At 49.8% G+C, this 16,711-nt stretch overlaps 8 protein-coding genes across 8 annotated transcripts; 3 read left to right on the top strand and 5 right to left on the bottom strand.

Annotated features, from left to right (window-relative positions):
• Positions 1-266: 266 nt before the first annotated feature.
• Positions 267-1,819, top strand: N7529_008292 (DUF5427 domain-containing protein MTC1; the record flags this gene model as incomplete). Its single annotated transcript, XM_057243819.1, has 2 exons — positions 267-804; positions 864-1,819. The coding sequence occupies 2 exons, from the start codon at positions 267-269 to the stop codon at positions 1,817-1,819; spliced, it is 1,494 nt and encodes a 497-aa protein (XP_057095357.1).
• Positions 1,820-2,019: 200 nt separating this feature from the next.
• Positions 2,020-3,230, bottom strand: N7529_008291 (5'/3'-nucleotidase SurE; the record flags this gene model as incomplete). The annotated part of the gene is made up of 4 exons (XM_057243818.1): positions 2,020-2,089; positions 2,139-2,369; positions 2,413-3,041; positions 3,219-3,230. 4 exons carry the CDS (start codon positions 3,228-3,230, stop codon positions 2,020-2,022), a joined length of 942 nt encoding a protein of 313 aa, XP_057095356.1.
• Positions 3,231-4,635: 1,405 nt separating this feature from the next.
• On the top strand, positions 4,636-7,227 carry N7529_008290 (Zn(II)2Cys6 transcription factor domain-containing protein; the record flags this gene model as incomplete). Its single annotated transcript, XM_057243817.1, has 5 exons — positions 4,636-4,856; positions 4,936-6,043; positions 6,098-6,206; positions 6,262-6,587; positions 6,637-7,227. The coding sequence occupies 5 exons, from the start codon at positions 4,636-4,638 to the stop codon at positions 7,225-7,227; spliced, it is 2,355 nt and encodes a 784-aa protein (XP_057095355.1).
• A 262-nt stretch (positions 7,228-7,489) lies between these two features.
• Positions 7,490-8,038, bottom strand: N7529_008289 (DUF2462 domain-containing protein; the record flags this gene model as incomplete). Its single annotated transcript, XM_057243816.1, has 3 exons — positions 7,490-7,657; positions 7,772-7,853; positions 7,989-8,038. The coding sequence occupies 3 exons, from the start codon at positions 8,036-8,038 to the stop codon at positions 7,490-7,492; spliced, it is 300 nt and encodes a 99-aa protein (XP_057095354.1).
• Positions 8,039-8,393: 355 nt separating this feature from the next.
• N7529_008288 (uncharacterized protein) lies at positions 8,394-10,135 on the bottom strand (the record flags this gene model as incomplete). The annotated part of the gene is made up of 6 exons (XM_057243815.1): positions 8,394-8,661; positions 8,717-8,753; positions 8,818-9,328; positions 9,388-9,639; positions 9,696-9,867; positions 9,933-10,135. The coding sequence occupies 6 exons, from the start codon at positions 10,133-10,135 to the stop codon at positions 8,394-8,396; spliced, it is 1,443 nt and encodes a 480-aa protein (XP_057095353.1).
• An 801-nt stretch (positions 10,136-10,936) lies between these two features.
• Positions 10,937-11,590, bottom strand: N7529_008287 (uncharacterized protein; the record flags this gene model as incomplete). The annotated part of the gene is given in 3 exon segments (XM_057243814.1): positions 10,937-11,228; positions 11,251-11,559; positions 11,574-11,590. 3 exon segments carry the CDS (start codon positions 11,588-11,590, stop codon positions 10,937-10,939), a joined length of 618 nt encoding a protein of 205 aa, XP_057095352.1.
• Positions 11,591-13,103: 1,513 nt separating this feature from the next.
• On the bottom strand, positions 13,104-13,967 carry N7529_008286 (uncharacterized protein; the record flags this gene model as incomplete). Its single annotated transcript, XM_057243813.1, has 1 exon — positions 13,104-13,967. The coding sequence occupies one exon, from the start codon at positions 13,965-13,967 to the stop codon at positions 13,104-13,106; it is 864 nt and encodes a 287-aa protein (XP_057095351.1).
• A 347-nt stretch (positions 13,968-14,314) lies between these two features.
• On the top strand, positions 14,315-16,477 carry N7529_008285 (putative GTPase NOG2; the record flags this gene model as incomplete). Its single annotated transcript, XM_057243812.1, has 3 exons — positions 14,315-14,412; positions 14,467-15,214; positions 15,623-16,477. 3 exons carry the CDS (start codon positions 14,315-14,317, stop codon positions 16,475-16,477), a joined length of 1,701 nt encoding a protein of 566 aa, XP_057095350.1.
• Between the last annotated feature and the right edge of the window lie 234 nt (positions 16,478-16,711).

The raw sequence follows: 16,711 nt of genomic DNA, 5'->3' as shown, positions 1-16,711 counted from the left end.
TGGTAGGCTGTCATACTATGGGGTGACACTTGGAGGAGATTTAAGACTCAACATACTTATTTCCCTTGAAATGGCCTTTATGAAATGAAATAATGGAATAAAAAGACCTAAGTTGTAGAGAATCAAAATTATTGACTCTCCCAATCCTTGTCAGATTTGAGTTGGCCCATTTCCTAGACAAGTATAAACACCGTCTCAAGTCTTGGCGCAAATCCCCACAGCGGCTTCAGAGCGACGGTGTCGTCACCTCTCCTGAACTCCCAAACATGCCACCCAAGGCCCCCAAACCCACAAGCGACGAGCTTTTAGCTCAATTTGACGATCTCGGTCTCGAAAAATCTGGTCAAATACCAAAGCCAGCCGCAACCGATGCCAAGGGTGGACAGGAAGAAGATATCCTGGCCGAGCTAGATCACCTAGCTACACAGCGTCCAGCCAGCGGACCAGGCACTCCCCGTCTGTCCATCGACAAGCCTAGATCATCTACACGGTCTCCCCGACCAAGCACGACTATTGAACGCCCGACCGAAGACAAGGCATCGATCCGCCAATCTGAAGAGACGGGTCGGCCCCCCGCAGAAACCAAGAAAGAGCAACCCAAGGCCGAGCCTGAGAATGTCCCACAACAATCCACAGAAGAGAGTGGTGGTGGTTGGTGGGGTGGCTGGGGAGGTGGTTTGTATGCTACTGCCACCGCCGCTATGAAGCAAGCCGAGGCGGCTGTCAAGGAGATCCAGAACAACGAGGAGGCACAGAAATGGGCCCAGCAAGTCAAGGGCAATGTCAGTGCTCTCCGCGATCTCAGTATGCTTTCTCTACCAACCTCATACCATGTTTGCATGACAGCTAACTAAGACACACAGGCGGCGAGCTTCGCGACAGAGCTATTCCAACCTTCACCAGTCTCATCCACACCCTCGCACCTCCCATTTCCTCGCATGAACGTCTCCAAATCCACGTCACCCATGATCTCTCTGGCTACCCAGGCATCGACCCACTAGTCTACGCAGTCTTCTCACGAGTAATGTCCCAAGTCGAAGGCGGCGACCTACTTGTCATCCAGCGAGGCCAAGAATCCTCCCCCAAGCGCAACGACGTAACGGGACTCATGACCAGCGCAGGCTGGAACGACGGGCCATGGTGGCGAACCGTGACCCCAGGCCAACCACGCAGCATCAACTCCGTGCTCGGCGCCGTAGAAGGCTCAAAGCTCGCCCGGGCTAGCGCCGAGTCCTACGCCACAGAGTACTTCTCGACCCGCGGCGGAGTCGAAAAAGCCGCCGAGCATGCCTCGGAAGTCCTGAGTGAATCCAATCCCGTCCGTAGCAGTGATATTTTCCTCGCCATCCAGGCCATCAGCCAGAAAACGTCCAAGGATCTTTTCCAGGCTGGTGCTGCCGAGAAGGACGACGTGGAAGCTGAGCAGGAAGAGGAAATTACTTTCGCTCTGTACCTCCACGATCCCATCCATGGAATCGCCTTCCATGTAATCTCCCAAGCTATCCCACAAACATGGATCGAATGGCTCGACGCATCGGTCCCTGCACCCGTGGACCCCGACTCCGAAGACGAAAAGGCCCAACGTGTCGTCGTCCCAGATGCCATTGCCGAGATCATCGAGAGTGGAGGCGTCGATCCCCGCGAATGGGTTTCCGAGTGGATCGAGGAGACTCTCTCGCTGGCCGCTGGTACTATTGCGCAGCGATACGTGGCTCGCCGCATGGGCGTTGGAGAGAGTGCCGTTGGCAAGGGCAAGATGCGCGCTGAGCAGGCTTCTACCGTCGAGAGTGGCGCCGGCGAAGCCGCTCGCGCAATCTAACACTTGACTACAGCCCGGCTGTCTTCTGTTTATGATACACCTCTTGCTTGCGTGCTTTGAAATTCTTGAATGCTGTAGCGAGAGTATTACATGATTGAACTTTGAATCAAGATTTCCGTATGCAATTGTCTATGTAAATCCCTATACCGTACTATGCATTCGAAAACCAGTGGGTATCGTCCAAGTCATCCAATTCATAATCAAGAATTAAGGTCCAGCGGCCCATCCAGGCCGGGGACGTGCCAGAAGTTGGCTCGGAGGGCAGTCACACTAAATCAGTTAGCATATTTTTCTGTAGATACTTTCCAAGTGATCATACCTGGTCGACCCATTAAGCACAGTATGAGCATCCGTCCCAACCTCACTCTCTTCCAATGTCTTCTTCATATCCGATAAATCAGCAGACCACTTGAACTGCCTCGTTCGAGCCGCAGGCGTCACATGGCCATTGACACCATTCGTCTCGCCAACATGCTCAGCGCCTTTCTCATGGCCATTGACACCATTGACCCCGTTCACCCCATTAGCAATCTTCTTCCCCCCCCTTCTCCTTCCCCACCTCAGCATACAAACATCCCCGATTCCAATAATACGGCAACGTCCTCGTATAAACAACAGGCCTCTCCTCCACATCAATCCGCATAGGAACATTAATATTATAAAGCTCTACGCGCTCATCCCAAACCTTCCATAAATGCTCAACAACGCGAACCGCCAGTCGTGCCGCAGCATCAATAACCCGCCCCTCCTGCGGATCCTTACTACCAAAGGAAATGGCAATGCCCCGTTTCCCACAGAAGACGGCTTCCAGCGCGCCACCAACCGTCCCCGACGACAGGTTATAGATCGTTGAAGCGTTGCGGCCGTGGTTCGGGCCCGAAATGACGAGGTCGATGGGCGAGCGCTCAGTGAAGAGGTCGTACAGGCCGAGCTGGGCGCAGCTGGCGGGCGTGCCGTTGGTGATGACTACCCAGTCATTTTGGGCGTCTGCGGTTTCAATTGGGGTGTATGAGTCGTCCCAGGTGCCGTTTGGGTTGAAGGCGTCTGGGTGCACGTAGGTTGCTGTGAGCTTTGCTTCGATTAGGTGGGCTTTGCCGATCCAGGAGCGGGAGGCGGAGGGAATTGCTACGGAGACGAGGTGGCCGTTTGCTTGGAGGGTGTTGACTAGTGGGCGGATGTAGGGGGAGAGGGTTGAGCTGGGGGGTCCATCGTCGTTCACGACCTGGGGGTATGTTTGTTAGTTGCTTTTTTGGGAGAAAAAGAAAAGAAGATAAGGCGTTGTCAGGTGCGGAGTATAAATTGGATCCTCTAGCGTCGATATTCTTTTTTGGATAATTGCCGCGCTGCGCTGACTCGGGGAAAAAGAAAGTCCAATATAGGGTTGTGCTGATCGGCTTACCAGGATGTGCATGATGCAGGTTTTGGTGCGCTAGGGGCGATATAGAGTAATTGGATATGCTTAACTCCGCGGAGGAGACCTCGAGTGTTTTTTAAGCTTTTGAGATTTCACCCGTTTTTTTTGTGGTATCTTCACACCAAAAGTTCAAGGATCCAATATTGTAGAAAGACAGAATCGATGTCCCCCACTAGAATCGGGGTACAGGAAACTTATACGGTCTGGGTACTGGGTAAGGGTTGAGCCATGATGGATTCCACACCTACCGGGGTGAAGCCGTTCAGGCTGCGGGGACAAGTGGCAGCCCCCGAATGCAGCGTGCGGTGAAGAGATCCGGTGGTTTTCTCGGATGTGCTGGCCATAGGGATGGTTTTTATTATTATTCGAAAGGTCATGGGAGTTGGGAGATGGTTGTGGATGTTTGTTATTGGATGGTATTATCTCTCATTAGAAAATGATTTTGGCAATGTTCTAGAAGATGAGTGAGATGCATACTATAGTACAGAATGCTATGTAATGTAGGGCTACGGCCTCGGGAGTGTCCACAGTAGTATGTATACTCATGGGGTACATATGTATGATATATAATATATAAGGAGAATATAGAGTATAGATTCAGCTTAGAAAATGATGCATGTTATAACTAGTTATAGTTATAATAAACTTAGAAACTAGTAAGTTATCAGTCCATTTAACCGATGTCATCCATGCTCTAGTTAGACTCTACTAGTAAGTACGAATGTGTTTAGACGATAGGTCTGGAACAAAAGAAAAGAAGAAAAGAAAAAAGAAAAGTGGAAACCAAAGAAAATTCTAGTTGAGTTTAGTCTACTGTTCGTCCAAGGTACATTTAGTATTTGATCTTGCCCTGTAGAGAATAAAATAGGTTGAACTTGGCAGGACTTGGCCATTCATCATAGCGCGATACGCAATTTATTTCTCTGACGCGATCGTCTCTCGTAACATGAATTAGGTCCTAGCCACTCGGAGATCTACACGCCGGTGTATACTCTACTTATTTTTTTTACAGCTATGATATTCTTTGCTTCTTTCAATCCAAATTAATAATACTATTCCATAGTATTAATTATTATAGCATCTAGTCAATATATTAATTCATTCTCAACCAGTTCTATTTTGATTTTGATCTTGTTCAAAAAAAAAACCACCCTGTAAAGCCCTGTTTCGCGCTAAACAACGATCGCAGAAAATCTTGAGGTGGGGAATCCCGTACCTGCAACATCTTTTGGCCCCTCAACTCTTCTTCCAGTCATCACCTCAACAACTCACCTCGAAATATATCTCACGAAAATTAATACACTTTCTGTCCGACCAACCTGTACCTGCAAAGTCTCAAAAGCTCGTCTTTTGGGATCTTTGCTCAACTCGGTCGTCGCCGCCTCTTCCCCTCTCATCCTGTATGGACTGTGGAAGTACCGGCACCGCTGCGGGGATCGACCCCAAAATCTTGGACAATTGGCAAACTGAAGGCGCCTATTCTGTCGCTTCGTGGGAACACCTGGGCTACGATCAACCCCCCGAGTGGGACACCAGTCAGGAATCGAGCCAATGCGATGCGGATATCGCGGATCTGGGAGCCTTCCAGGGTCCATTGAACGAATATCGTCGTTTAGAGAACAGGTCCGGGACCCCGTGCATTTGAAACGTAAAACGACAATTTGAGGAACTCGACTGACGTTTGGCTTTTTTTAACCTCTAGAAAACGTGATGTGGCACCCGATAACTTGAGCTACGTCGATGGGGTCGTCGAGGGTACTGGTACTGGATCTGGAACTATCAGCCCGAAGACGATTCCGTCGTCCGCAGACGAAAATTTCCAGTCCGATGAAGCCTGGCCGCATTTCCAACTATACAACTCCGTAGGCATGCCGATCGATGCCTCGCTTCTCTACCCCTACGCGAAAGGACCGAATCACTCGACCGGTGCGGTGATCGTCGATGATGTCGGCGAGATGCCGCATGGCGGATTCCCGGATGCTTCGGCTGAGGGTATTATGTCGTTCCAACAGATCCCCCAGTCCTTCCCTATGATCCCGGAGCAGTGGGCTGAGATGCAACATGCAATGCCTGCGGAGAACATGCCTCCGCCACAAGACTCGATCCCGCTCTCGGCCAAGCCCCAGGACCCGAAGAATCACCCGCTGCACCAGTTCCAGACCTCGATTCGTTCGCTCGAGTCGCGTTGGCTCAACAGTCTGGAGTCCCAGCTTCCCATTCAGATGACGCCTGCCCAAACCGTTGGTCCGAGAAATGCCCAGATGGGTCAGGAGTTTCAGTTCAAATCGGAGAATTCTTCGGTCTCGGGCGATATGTCTGGACTTTATGAGTGCTCGTACTCCGCTACCAGTGACGAACCTCCGGTCTTTGCGGATCGTCAGTTGTCCGACGACGACTCCCAGTGGAAAACTTCTCCACAGGAGCCTAGCTCGCGGGAGGGATCCCAACCCTCACCACAAACCACTGCGTTCATGGTGAGCGAGGTCCCTGATTCTATTGTCCCTTCAAGATCGAGGGCTTCTTCGACTGCTGGACGTGGTGGCCGACCGGCACCGCTGGCCATGCAGTCCTCGGCCACAGTTAGAAAGCGCAAGACCAGAAACCCCGGATCTTCGATCGATCAGAGCGTGAGGCCTCTGCAAATTGTCCAGGAGGATGGCCAAGGCGGTTCGATTGCGTCTGCTGACTTCGTTTCTCCGCCCCGTGGTGCTCGTCGTAAGGGTCCATTGAGTATGGTTGGACGCGCCAATGCAGGCTTGCGTCGGAAAAACAAGGATACCTGTGTTCAATGCCGACTGAACAAGCGCAAGGTGAGATTCCATTCCCCTTTGCATTTTTCACGCCCGTATCTAATGACCTCCTAGTGTGATGGAAGCTCTCCATGTGATGCCTGCCGTCCAACACTTCACGAGCAGCCATGTGCTCGTGCATGCTTCTCCAGCATTGTTGAATTTGGAACTTGCAACTACATCTGTACGTACCACCAACATCTCGTCATGATTATGATTCATGGACTAACCTTCTCTAGCTCAACGAGCTGTCAACCACCCTACAATGGACGGATCCAACCGAGTCCGAATGGAAATTCCATCCGAGTTCGACCTGAACCAACTTTTGTCATTGCTCTCTGAGCGCCAGGGGCGGTTCAACATCCGCGCCAGCCAGGCCTGGGGCTCTCTCTACGTTCTCGACCTAGGAGAAACCTACAAGTTCCTCAAGACGCTCAGCGAGTACAACGGCAACTCCAAGTCAACCTTCTTAGAATTCATTGACAGACGCATCGTCGACTCGAAAGACAAGTCGAAGAACTGGCTCTCCTGCCTCACAGACTGCGACCCAATGAACCAAGCCTACGTAAGCCCGCCATCCCCATCCCCGTTTCAAACCAAACTAACAAGCCCAGACCCTCCTCTCGCAGTGGAACAATATGCCCAGCCGAGCTAAATACAGCTTCGTCTCACTAGACAACACCCCCGACAGAACAATGGACATAAACGACCCAAGCGACCGCCGCGAAATCCTCCTTGCAGCCCAACTCTCCCGCATTTTCTGCCGCATGCTCGAAGTCGAAGGCTTCCGCAAACTCGAACGCGACTTTTACAACATAAAGTGGAAGCAGATCTCCCACGAAACCCACGTCCGCTTCCTCAACGAACTAGGCCACATCTTGCTGACCCTGCGCTGGCGCGTGAGCTGGTGGAAGCGTCTCGGCGACGGCGGCCAAAGCCCCGACCCCACGCAGCAGCACTACATCGACCGCGTCGAGCTGCTCTGCCGCATCCTGTACGTGTACTACACGTGCGTGCTGGCGAAGCTGCCGTCGTGGAGCGCGGCGGATGTGCCCAAGGGTATTTGGTCAACTTATGCCGACTCGGAGACTGTTTGGGATGATTTCCCGTCGGACTCGAGCGATGGCGGGTTCCAGGGGTGGATGGATAGAGGGCAGGATCTTATTGAGGCTGCTGGTGTTCCTGGGAGAGTTTCGAAGTACTAGGTTTGGTTTTTTGGAGTTGGATAGATACCCTTTTTTATTTTCCCTTTTCTTGTCTTATGATTTGATGATTTTGTACATGGATTGCTGCGGTTTTATATATACAGTTTGTTATTTTATTCACATCTTTAATCACATCACACTTACGATCCTCTACACGTTACGCCCTACACCGTATTTGTTACATTACATCCTACACAATCCCAAGTATATACCAAAGAAAAGGGTATCGAATTCGAGTTCAAATCATAAAATCCACCACATCTCAAGTCGCCTTTTTAGGACCAGAAGACGCCTTCATAGTCCCACTCTTCTGCGCCTGAGTCCTCTCCTTCTGCAGACGATCCTTCTTTCCACCAGCCAACAACTCCAAGTGTCCCGCCTTGACCGCGAGACTCTTCTCCGTCATTCCGACGAGGCCGGATGTGAGTTTCTAACACAAATAGCATTAGCACATGATAAAAAAAAATACAATAAACACAACGAGAGCAAAGACAGAGAATTTTGCCGTGTTGTGTGCTGGGAGCTGGCTGTGGCGGGAACATACCTTCACCAACTTCTGGTTCTTGATGAGGTTCGCTTTCTTGGGTGCCACGGAGCGGACGCCGGGTCTTGTGGTCTTAGAGGGTCTGTGGGTGTTATTGTTAGATTTGTTTCATTTCAACTCGATTCAACTCATCGCATAGGTTTATGATTATGAGTATGGTTGCGATTGCGTTCGTGATTGTGATTGTGATTGTGGTGCAGGGTGGGCTGGTACGTACTTCCTGCCTGGACCGCTGGGGCCGGCTTTTTTCAAGGCTCCTTGCACCATTTTTGTGGATTGGACGTTTGGTGATGTCTTAATGTGGTAGACAGTAAATTGGAATAGTGTGGGCACTGCCAGCAGTACGGAGTGATTTTATTCTTTTGGGCGTTGCTGGAGGGAAAATTGCTTATCGACAAGAACACTTATCGCCGTCACGTGTGTGTGGTTTTTCCGTTCCGAAGTATATTTAGCTTTGGGCTGGATTTGGATATTTTGATTTTGAAGATCGGAGTATTATTGAAGGATCTGAGAAAAATAAAAATAAAATAGAATGACATGAATAAGTGCAAGATTGAAATTGATCGAAGGTTCCCCTTCAAACATATAAAGATCTCTACCTTTCAAGGTTTCCTATGTAAACTCAGTATGTATATTTAAACCCAATCTGCCCTTCAATGGGCTTCCCACCAGCCTCAACGCGCTTATTCGCCCGACGGAACTTCCACGTCATTGCAGCCACAATTACGACAATCAACGCATTGGCCAGCATTGCGCATAGCAACCCGGGTCGATAATTCGGAGCATCCTGAGCGCGGAAGACAGTCGTTCCGATAATGCCTCCGATACTTCCACCACCGATCAATGTCGCCGATGTAAAAGCTCGCTTCCATTGTCCGCGAATATTGTTACTAGGTTGCGTCAGAACAAAGTGTGTCATGAGTCAGTGTGTAAATCATATCTTACCTCTGCCACGAGACTAGAGCAGGACAATTCGCATTTGCTAGTGAACGTCAGTAAATGTAAACATCCAGGGTGCTCGAAATCACAAGAGGTACTCCACTCACCAGCAATAGTAGCCAAGAAAACACCAAAATACCTCGGCGCAGCATGGTCCAAGTATCCCAAAAGTCCAAGACCAAGCAGTCCCATCACCGCATTTCCAGCCACAATAGGACCGCGCAAGCGCCATTTATCGGAGTAGATAGCCTGGACAAACATCACAATCGCAGCAGCTACATACGGCGGCGCAACGAGGCACTGTGCCTCCGCAACAGAGAAATGCATACTCTTCTCCAGAATAATGGGCAAGAAATACGCGATCGAATAGCTATTCGTCGTCGTGAGCATATACAACGCAGCATAAGCCCAGACTTTACTATCCCTGCCATTGGCGAGGTATTTCCGCATAGAAAACGGCTCTACCGAAGCATCCGCTCGATCCTGCTGAATCTTCGCAATCACGAACTCTGATTCCGGCTTGCTGAGGAATTTCCACGACTTGGGCGACTGTTCGGGGAAATCGACGAGGAGGACGTAAGAGCCGATTCCCAGGACACAGGTGAGCAGGCCTTCGATCTGGGACTTTGTCAATAATTCATAATTTGATGAAAGATTGTTCACTCGACTCGACTCACGATGAATATCCACCTCCACCCCGCTCGCCCGGCCAGACCGTCCATTTGCATTAATCCGTATGCTAGGATACCGCCGAAGCCAGACGCCATGCTGCCGATTAGGTAGAACGCCGCGTTGCGCTTTTGCAGCTCGTAGCGCGGGTACCATGTGCTGAGGAGGTAGACGCTGCCTGGATAGAGGCCTGCTTCTAGGGCGCCTAGGATAATGCGCAGGCCTGCCATTGTTTCCCAATTTGGGACGAAGCCGAAGGCCTAGTGGGTAGTTAGCTTGGCGGGTTTCATTTGTAGATGTAGATTGGGTGGCTTACTATCATTACCGCGCCCCAACACAGGACAATTCCTGAGAGGAAGAGGCGCGGGCCGATCTTGCGGATAATTACTGTTGCTGGGATTTGGAAGATCGTGTACGTGATGAAGAATAGTAGTGATGTGATGCTGTATCCGTTGTTGGAGGCGTTCATGTTCAGGTCGCCCTGCATTCTGGGGGTGAGTTAGCTGGGTTCTGTGTATTTATGTGGCTGATTTTGAAAGCAATTGACACATACCCGGCAACAGAAGCAGCCCCCAGATTCGTTCGGTCTAGTAGACTGACACAGTATAGGAAACCGAGGGTGATGACGAGTCGGATATCAATTCGTCGAATGAGCTTCTTCTGCTCGGCTGGACTGAATGAGTCGATGATCTCTTCATGGTGGAAGGCACCCTTCTCGGTGTCTTCGATGTGCTCTTCATGCTGTAGGTCCTTCATGATTGTAGCTTTGCGTAAGTGCTAGGGGACCATTGCGTCGTAAATATATACCCCTTTGCGGGGTAATTCTGACCGTGAGACACTAAATCTTGAACCCACATTTTCTCCGCAAATTTATGCAGTTTGATGATGCATTTCAGTTGGGATTGTCCGGGGTAAATGGAGGTTTTCCGGTTGCGGCTGTTGATTGGTCTGATAGGTTCCGGTGGAAGTTGTAGGGACTCTATACGAGTCAGTTACTTTTATTAGTTCCACCGGAGGCCTTTTGTCGAGTTATGTGGATTCTCTCGAGGTTTTTCGAAGGTTAAAAGGTTGGTTGTGACATGCTGAATGTCACATCTATCGTTCAGTTGCCACGATCTGGATCTGGATCTAAAATTACGTTGAGGATAAGATGACAAGTTAGACTGTCAGATACCACTGCTGGAGATCCCCGTCATAGATCAAGAAGCTGCAGTACAAAGGTTCGAAGACAACCTTTCAAGCACAATCTACCATCTGGGCTTCATGGCTTCTGTCTTAATAAAGCTCATAGATTATATTCACCTATCGTTTGAGGATATGGATGTTGGTATAAAATCCAATGTACTTTAGGGAAACGTATGTGAATAAGAGTAGGTCTGTTATTAATGAAGCCCTACCGAAACCTAAATCCGAAAACTAGACAAGAAAAGAGTGTGAGTGTAGTCTCGGAAGTTGCATAACACGAGAAAGCTGGTTCAGGGGCAATGATCCCAACTGGGGCATTTTCAGTGAGTTCCCACATCCCCGCCAACCACGGGAATATTTACCCAAGCTCGACTACACATTTTCGTATTTAACATTGCAGTCCCAGTAAACGAGCCCCTGGTACAGCATTGTGCATTTATAGAAGTACTTCTCGTCTTTGTAGACGAAGTGGATCGTTATGGTGCATAGCACATCAACCGTGGATCGTTTCATCGAGGCAGTGGCCTTGACTTTGGTGTGGGAGGAGCTGTAACAGGAACGTGCTGTCCCAAACCATTGATGATGGTTGTGGACTGGCCACATGTGAACTCTTATTTGACACTGAGTTCGGTCTTGACCTTCCCCATCCGTTACTAGAGCAACCCTGCTTTGCATGTTGCACTCACAGTGAGGCCGAATCCAGTAGTCGCAGTGAATATGTGTAGGGGCGGGCGGAGGGGGTGCTGACGCTTTTGGTCAAGTCCGCCTCGGGTGGCTGGGTGAAATCAGTGTCGTTTTCGACAACTTGACTGGCGAGAAACTCAGGGGCCGTGTGAGAGAGACGCCGCGCAGTGGTATCGTAGCCCACGTCGACCTGGATATCGATGGGGTCAAGGAATGGAAAAGACAAGCCTGCTATCAAGCACGACCAGGAGTTCTCATTCTTGATCTCAATATCTTCATTGGAGGCGAATGCGCGAGAAGTGTATAGAGACCTGAAATTTCTTACCTCGTTATACGGGTCATTTTCTCCGGGTTCAACCATTCCCTTCAAAGTTACCGCTTCAAAAGGCGCAACTAGGCCGAGTTATCATTTGTGGGGTTTATAGGGCAAGGCCGGGGCTGCTGTGTAATATTATGCGGAACCACTGCGCAGGATTGGGAGTGTATTGCATATGATATGGGAGATCCTTCATCTGCTAGTTTTCAAAATGGGATGTTGCATGCTCTCGTAGTCAAAGGAAAGTGGGCATGCTATTGAATCATCCTTAAAGATGAATCATAGCCATGACATACAGCTTTCTTGTGTTTCCCCGTGTTCCCTCCTTTATTATCGATTCTCTCAGCTCTTAGCCTTGGGTCTAGGGCTTGAAAGCAAGTTGGCAGCCTTACACCAGCTTCTTAACACATTGGTTCTATTTGGTAAGCGTTTGGAAAGGACGCGTTGTCCATGATCGACATGCGTTGTATACTTTGGCTCAGCCTATTGCCACAATGACTGTATAACTAATATATCCCAATGGGCTCCATGTGCTTGGCCTTCGAAAAACTTCTGGAGAGGTATGGCGATTTCGAGTCTCTGCAAGACTTCTGCATGTGGTGGTCATATAGTGCATCATCGCACAACACGACAGTGAAGATAGTTAATGTCTCGAGGAAGCTAGGCTGGGATATTGAAGTGTTCTGGCAGAAAAAATTGAATCTACGTGAGGCAATCTGCTTGGAGAGATGGCAGCCGGTGAATGCAACCAGCGAGTTGATTGACCAGATAACCCACCTAAAAAGGAAAATTTGGATGAAGGAAAGAAAATAGCGCATTCTTGTTTCGAGCATTCAACACATCAAGATCAAATCCAGAGTGGTACAACCACAAAGTTCTTCGGAATGATTGCTCAAACCTTGGGGGGGATGTTGCAGGCGTGGTTGTGGATGCTGCGAGAAATGCGGCAATGTCTCAAAACTGATGTTTGGAAATCGTCACTGCACCTGGAATTGCACTTGATGTCGGGGCAGAAGGGACTTTGAGGTGAGTAAGGAAGAAAAGGAAGATATTAAGAAGATAGAGAGAACCTATCAAGACAACCATTATGGACATCGGATCCTAGCTGCTTATTACTAGGGAATTGACATCGCCGATCATGGTCTCTTAAAACCCGGGAAGTGGTTTTTGTGGAAATGGTCTTTGTTCCAACTTCTTTTCGCGATATTGCTTTGGATGCTTGTTCCGGCCGTCCAGTTGGTTTGATATGTAGTTCTTCTTGAACAAATCATGTGCTTCAACAAGACATTGCTTGGAATCAGATCAATTATCTATATAATGCACAGACCGTCCTTGTGAATCTTTTTCCTGAGAGTGAGTAACATCGAGATAGATCCTTGGATCTCTTCAAATTGCCTTGATATTCCAAAAGCAGGATGGAAATGTGACTGTAGAAGAAAAAAGACAAGGGAATAAGAAACGCAGAGGATTCTCCATTCATGTTTTAATGCGATAGCTGAGAAGATATTGTACAGGATGCCAAAGAAACAAAGATTACACTCAAAATTTACCACCGGTAATTTGTTCACCAAGCTGCTTAACACGGTCCTGGGTGACATCCCAGCGACCAGCCTCATTCCGGTTGGTCTGGTTGACAAGGTTGTTCACAGTAGGGGGGTTACCCAAGTTCCAAATGTTCTCACCGGGCTGGTGATCGTTGCGCCAAGCCGGATTCTCACCCTCGGGGAACACGCGATCAATCTCAGCAGCAAGCTGCTCCTCGGTGACGATGAAATTACGAGCATTCATATAGAGAGATTGGAGGTGTTCCCTGCGCTTTGCCTCCTTCTGGGCCTTCTTGGCTGCCAGGCGAGACCGGGAGAGCGCAATGCGTTCCTCACGGTTGGGATCGGGCAGGACGGGCTGCTTCTGCGGCAGCATGGCCTGGATAGTCGAGGGACGAGTGAGAAGCTCATCTTGACGCTGGGGTTGCTGGAGAACGCGCTGTCGATGTTCCTGGCTCTTTTCGCTGCGGGAAATCATCGTAGATTCAGAACGAGACTTGCGTTCCCACAGGCTCTGGAGACCTTCGCGGAGGTTCTGTCTCCGCAAATCGGCCATCTTGTGCTTCCATTCCTCCTTTTCGGGATCAGGGCCGTAGGGGTTCACTAAACGTTTCGTCTTGGGAAGTGGTGTGACAGCATCGATGTATGCTTTCGTGGGCTTGTCAGCTCGGCGGGCTGGGAAGATTTCGCGAGGCACGGGTAGGGTACCCCTGACATGGGGTCTTTTGGGGTTGTTAGGTTGGACGATTTTGGGGACATCGATGAAGTGAGGGGACTCGGGTCCGACTCGAAGCTTGGAGGAGGAAGCAAATCCACGGACCTGCACGGTGGCAGTCCGGCTATTGCGGAGGGCCGACATGCGGCGCAGTTCGACCTTGACGGTGAAGGTGATCGAATCAAATCTGGGGACACAGAATAGATCAATGAATCAAAGGCCAACAACACCTTCAATTCAACAGGAATGTAATGACCGATACCCGTACAATCAGGAGGATACGCGGTTATCAAGTCGAAGCGATTTTCTAGTTGGTCCGTGCACGCTATTTCTTGGCGCCAAAAAAAAATAATTCCTTCGCCGCCTTTTCATTTTCTTCTTCTTCTCTTTGCACTCTGCCACTCTCCGTGTTTGGTCTTGCCTTCGATTTATTTTTTCGTCAGGCACATTCCTCTTTTTTTTTATTACATTTACTCCTCAGATCCTTTACCATGGGTACAGGAAAGAAGGAGGCCGCTCGTAAAGAGCGGCAAGGAAAGGTCAGCGATGGCATGAACAATGTTAAGACCAAAGGTGAAAATTTCTACCGGTATGTACAACTTCACTCCAGCCACCCATGGACAGTCACTGACTATTCTGCTAGTGATGCCAAGAAGATCAAGACTTTGAACATGTTCAAGGATGGCAAGGCTCGTCGTAATGCCCAGGGTGAGATCACAGTGTCGGCCAGTTATCAATCCAGAGACCTGCCCACAGCCCGCATCGAGCCAAACCGTAAATGGTTTGCCAATTCTCGTGTCATCTCTCAAGAAGCTCTGACCTCGTTCCGTGATGCTGTTGCGGAGCGTGCTTCCGATCCATACCAAGTTCTTCTCAAGACCAACAAGCTTCCCATGAGCTTGATTCGGGACAATGACACTGTCAACGGCCTGAAGCAGCATCAGGCTAAGATGGCTATTGAGACGGCTCCTTTCAATGACACATTCGGCCCCAAGGCCCAGCGCAAGCGTGTCAAGCTTGGTGTGTCTTCCCTAGAAGACCTTGCTGGCGAGAGCGCTCGCCTGCAGGACACCTACAGTGAGAAGAACGATGAGGGATTCCACGCAGATGGAAGTGCCATCGTTCGTGGTGATGACACTGCCGCGGTCGAAGACCTGGGCCTGCTCACCACCTCTCGTGAATCTGTCTTCTCCAAGGGACAGAGTAAGCGTATCTGGAACGAGCTGTACAAGGTCATCGATTCTTCCGATGTCATCATTCATGTCTTGGATTCTCGTGATCCCAACGGTACTCGTTGCCGAAGTGTTGAAAAATACGTTCGCGAGGAGGCACCGCACAAGCACTTGATTTTCGTTCTGAACAAGTGTGATCTTGTTCCGACTAGTGTTGCTGTAAGTTTCACGACTATCTATATCCCCTTTTCATTATGCCGCGTTCTCGTCTTGCTCTATTTGTTTCTCTGCTTTTCTCCCCCTGTTCCATCGCTAAGTCAAGGCCTTTTCCTGCGACTCAATGTCGTGCATGACTTCGGTTGTGCTTTTTTTTCAATGGAATCTCGTCTGTTACAGCTTTGGTATATTAACACTGGCCCGCACCGAATTTCGTTATGAAGCTAGGTTGACTTGCTTTCGTCTTGAAGGCCTGTCGCAAGGGCCAGACGTGTTTTGTTTTTGAGTTGAACTCTACTTCTGCCTTTTTGGTGGCTTAGTAGTAGAGTTCTTAGTAACATCCCACACATTCTTTTTCACAATGTTTCATTCATTGCTGGTGACTGATTGCTAACTTTGCATCTTTACCAGGCCGCTTGGGTTCGTCATCTTTCCAAGGACTACCCTACTCTTGCATTCCACGCCAACATCAACAACTCTTTCGGTAAGGGTTCATTGATTGCGCTGCTCCGTCAGTTCTCTTCCCTTCACTCCGACCGGAAGCAGGTCTCTGTTGGTTTCATTGGATACCCCAACACGGGCAAGTCCTCTATCATCAACACCCTGCGCAAGAAGAAGGTGTGCACAGTCGCCCCTATTCCGGGTGAGACCAAGGTGTGGCAATACATCACCTTGATGAAGAGAATTTACCTCATCGATTGCCCCGGTGTCGTCCCTCCCAACGCAAATGATACAGAGGAGGATATTCTCCTCCGTGGTGTTTGTCGTGTGGAGAACGTTCACAACCCTGAGCAGTACATCCCTGCTGTCCTTCGCCGTGTCCAGCCCCGTCATCTCGAGCGTACCTACGGCATCAAGTACCAGGAGGACTACTTGGACTGGCTTGCGCTTCTTGCCCGCCAGGGTGGTCGTCTTCTCAAGGGAGGCGAGGCTGATCTGGACGGTGTTGCCAAGATGGTCATCAACGATTTCCTTCGTGGAAAGATCCCTTGGTACACTCCTCCCCCCAAGGGCAAGGGTAAGGATGGCAAAGAAGAAGAAGATGAGGACGCCGGTGTTGAGGGCCGTGAAGGCCGCCTCGGTGAGATGGGCCGTAAGCGCAAGCTTGATGAAAATAATGAGCCTACCGAGAAGGAGGCCGAGGCTGAATCATCGGACTCCAATCCCGCTGAGAATGAGCATGATGAGGACGGTGGCCACGAAAGTGACAACGACTCCATCGCCAACATTGAAGTCAGTGATGTGGAGAGCGGCGAGGAAGATTGATTGATTCGCCTCTGATTTCTACGGCACTTGAGTGTCACCCCCATTCAACCCTACGAAAACAGGCAATTTGCCGCCATGAGATTGGCCTTGCTCGCTCTTGAAACATTAGAGACTTTGGCTGGCTCCTTTCTCCCCATTTCCGCTTCGAGCGGTCTTGGCTCCCCACAGCCTATCAGGCTGCCGTGCGGTACTTCGCTCCGGCCTTAAAATTGCTTGTTTGCTGTCCAGCCGCGT

This window comes from Penicillium soppii (genome assembly GCF_028829465.1).
Source record: "Penicillium soppii strain IBT 18220 chromosome Unknown utg000006l, whole genome shotgun sequence".
In the NCBI taxonomy this organism is placed as follows: domain Eukaryota; kingdom Fungi; phylum Ascomycota; class Eurotiomycetes; order Eurotiales; family Aspergillaceae; genus Penicillium; species Penicillium soppii.
The sequence above is the reverse complement of the archived record's forward strand: the minus strand, read 5'-3'. Positions and strand labels throughout refer to the sequence as shown.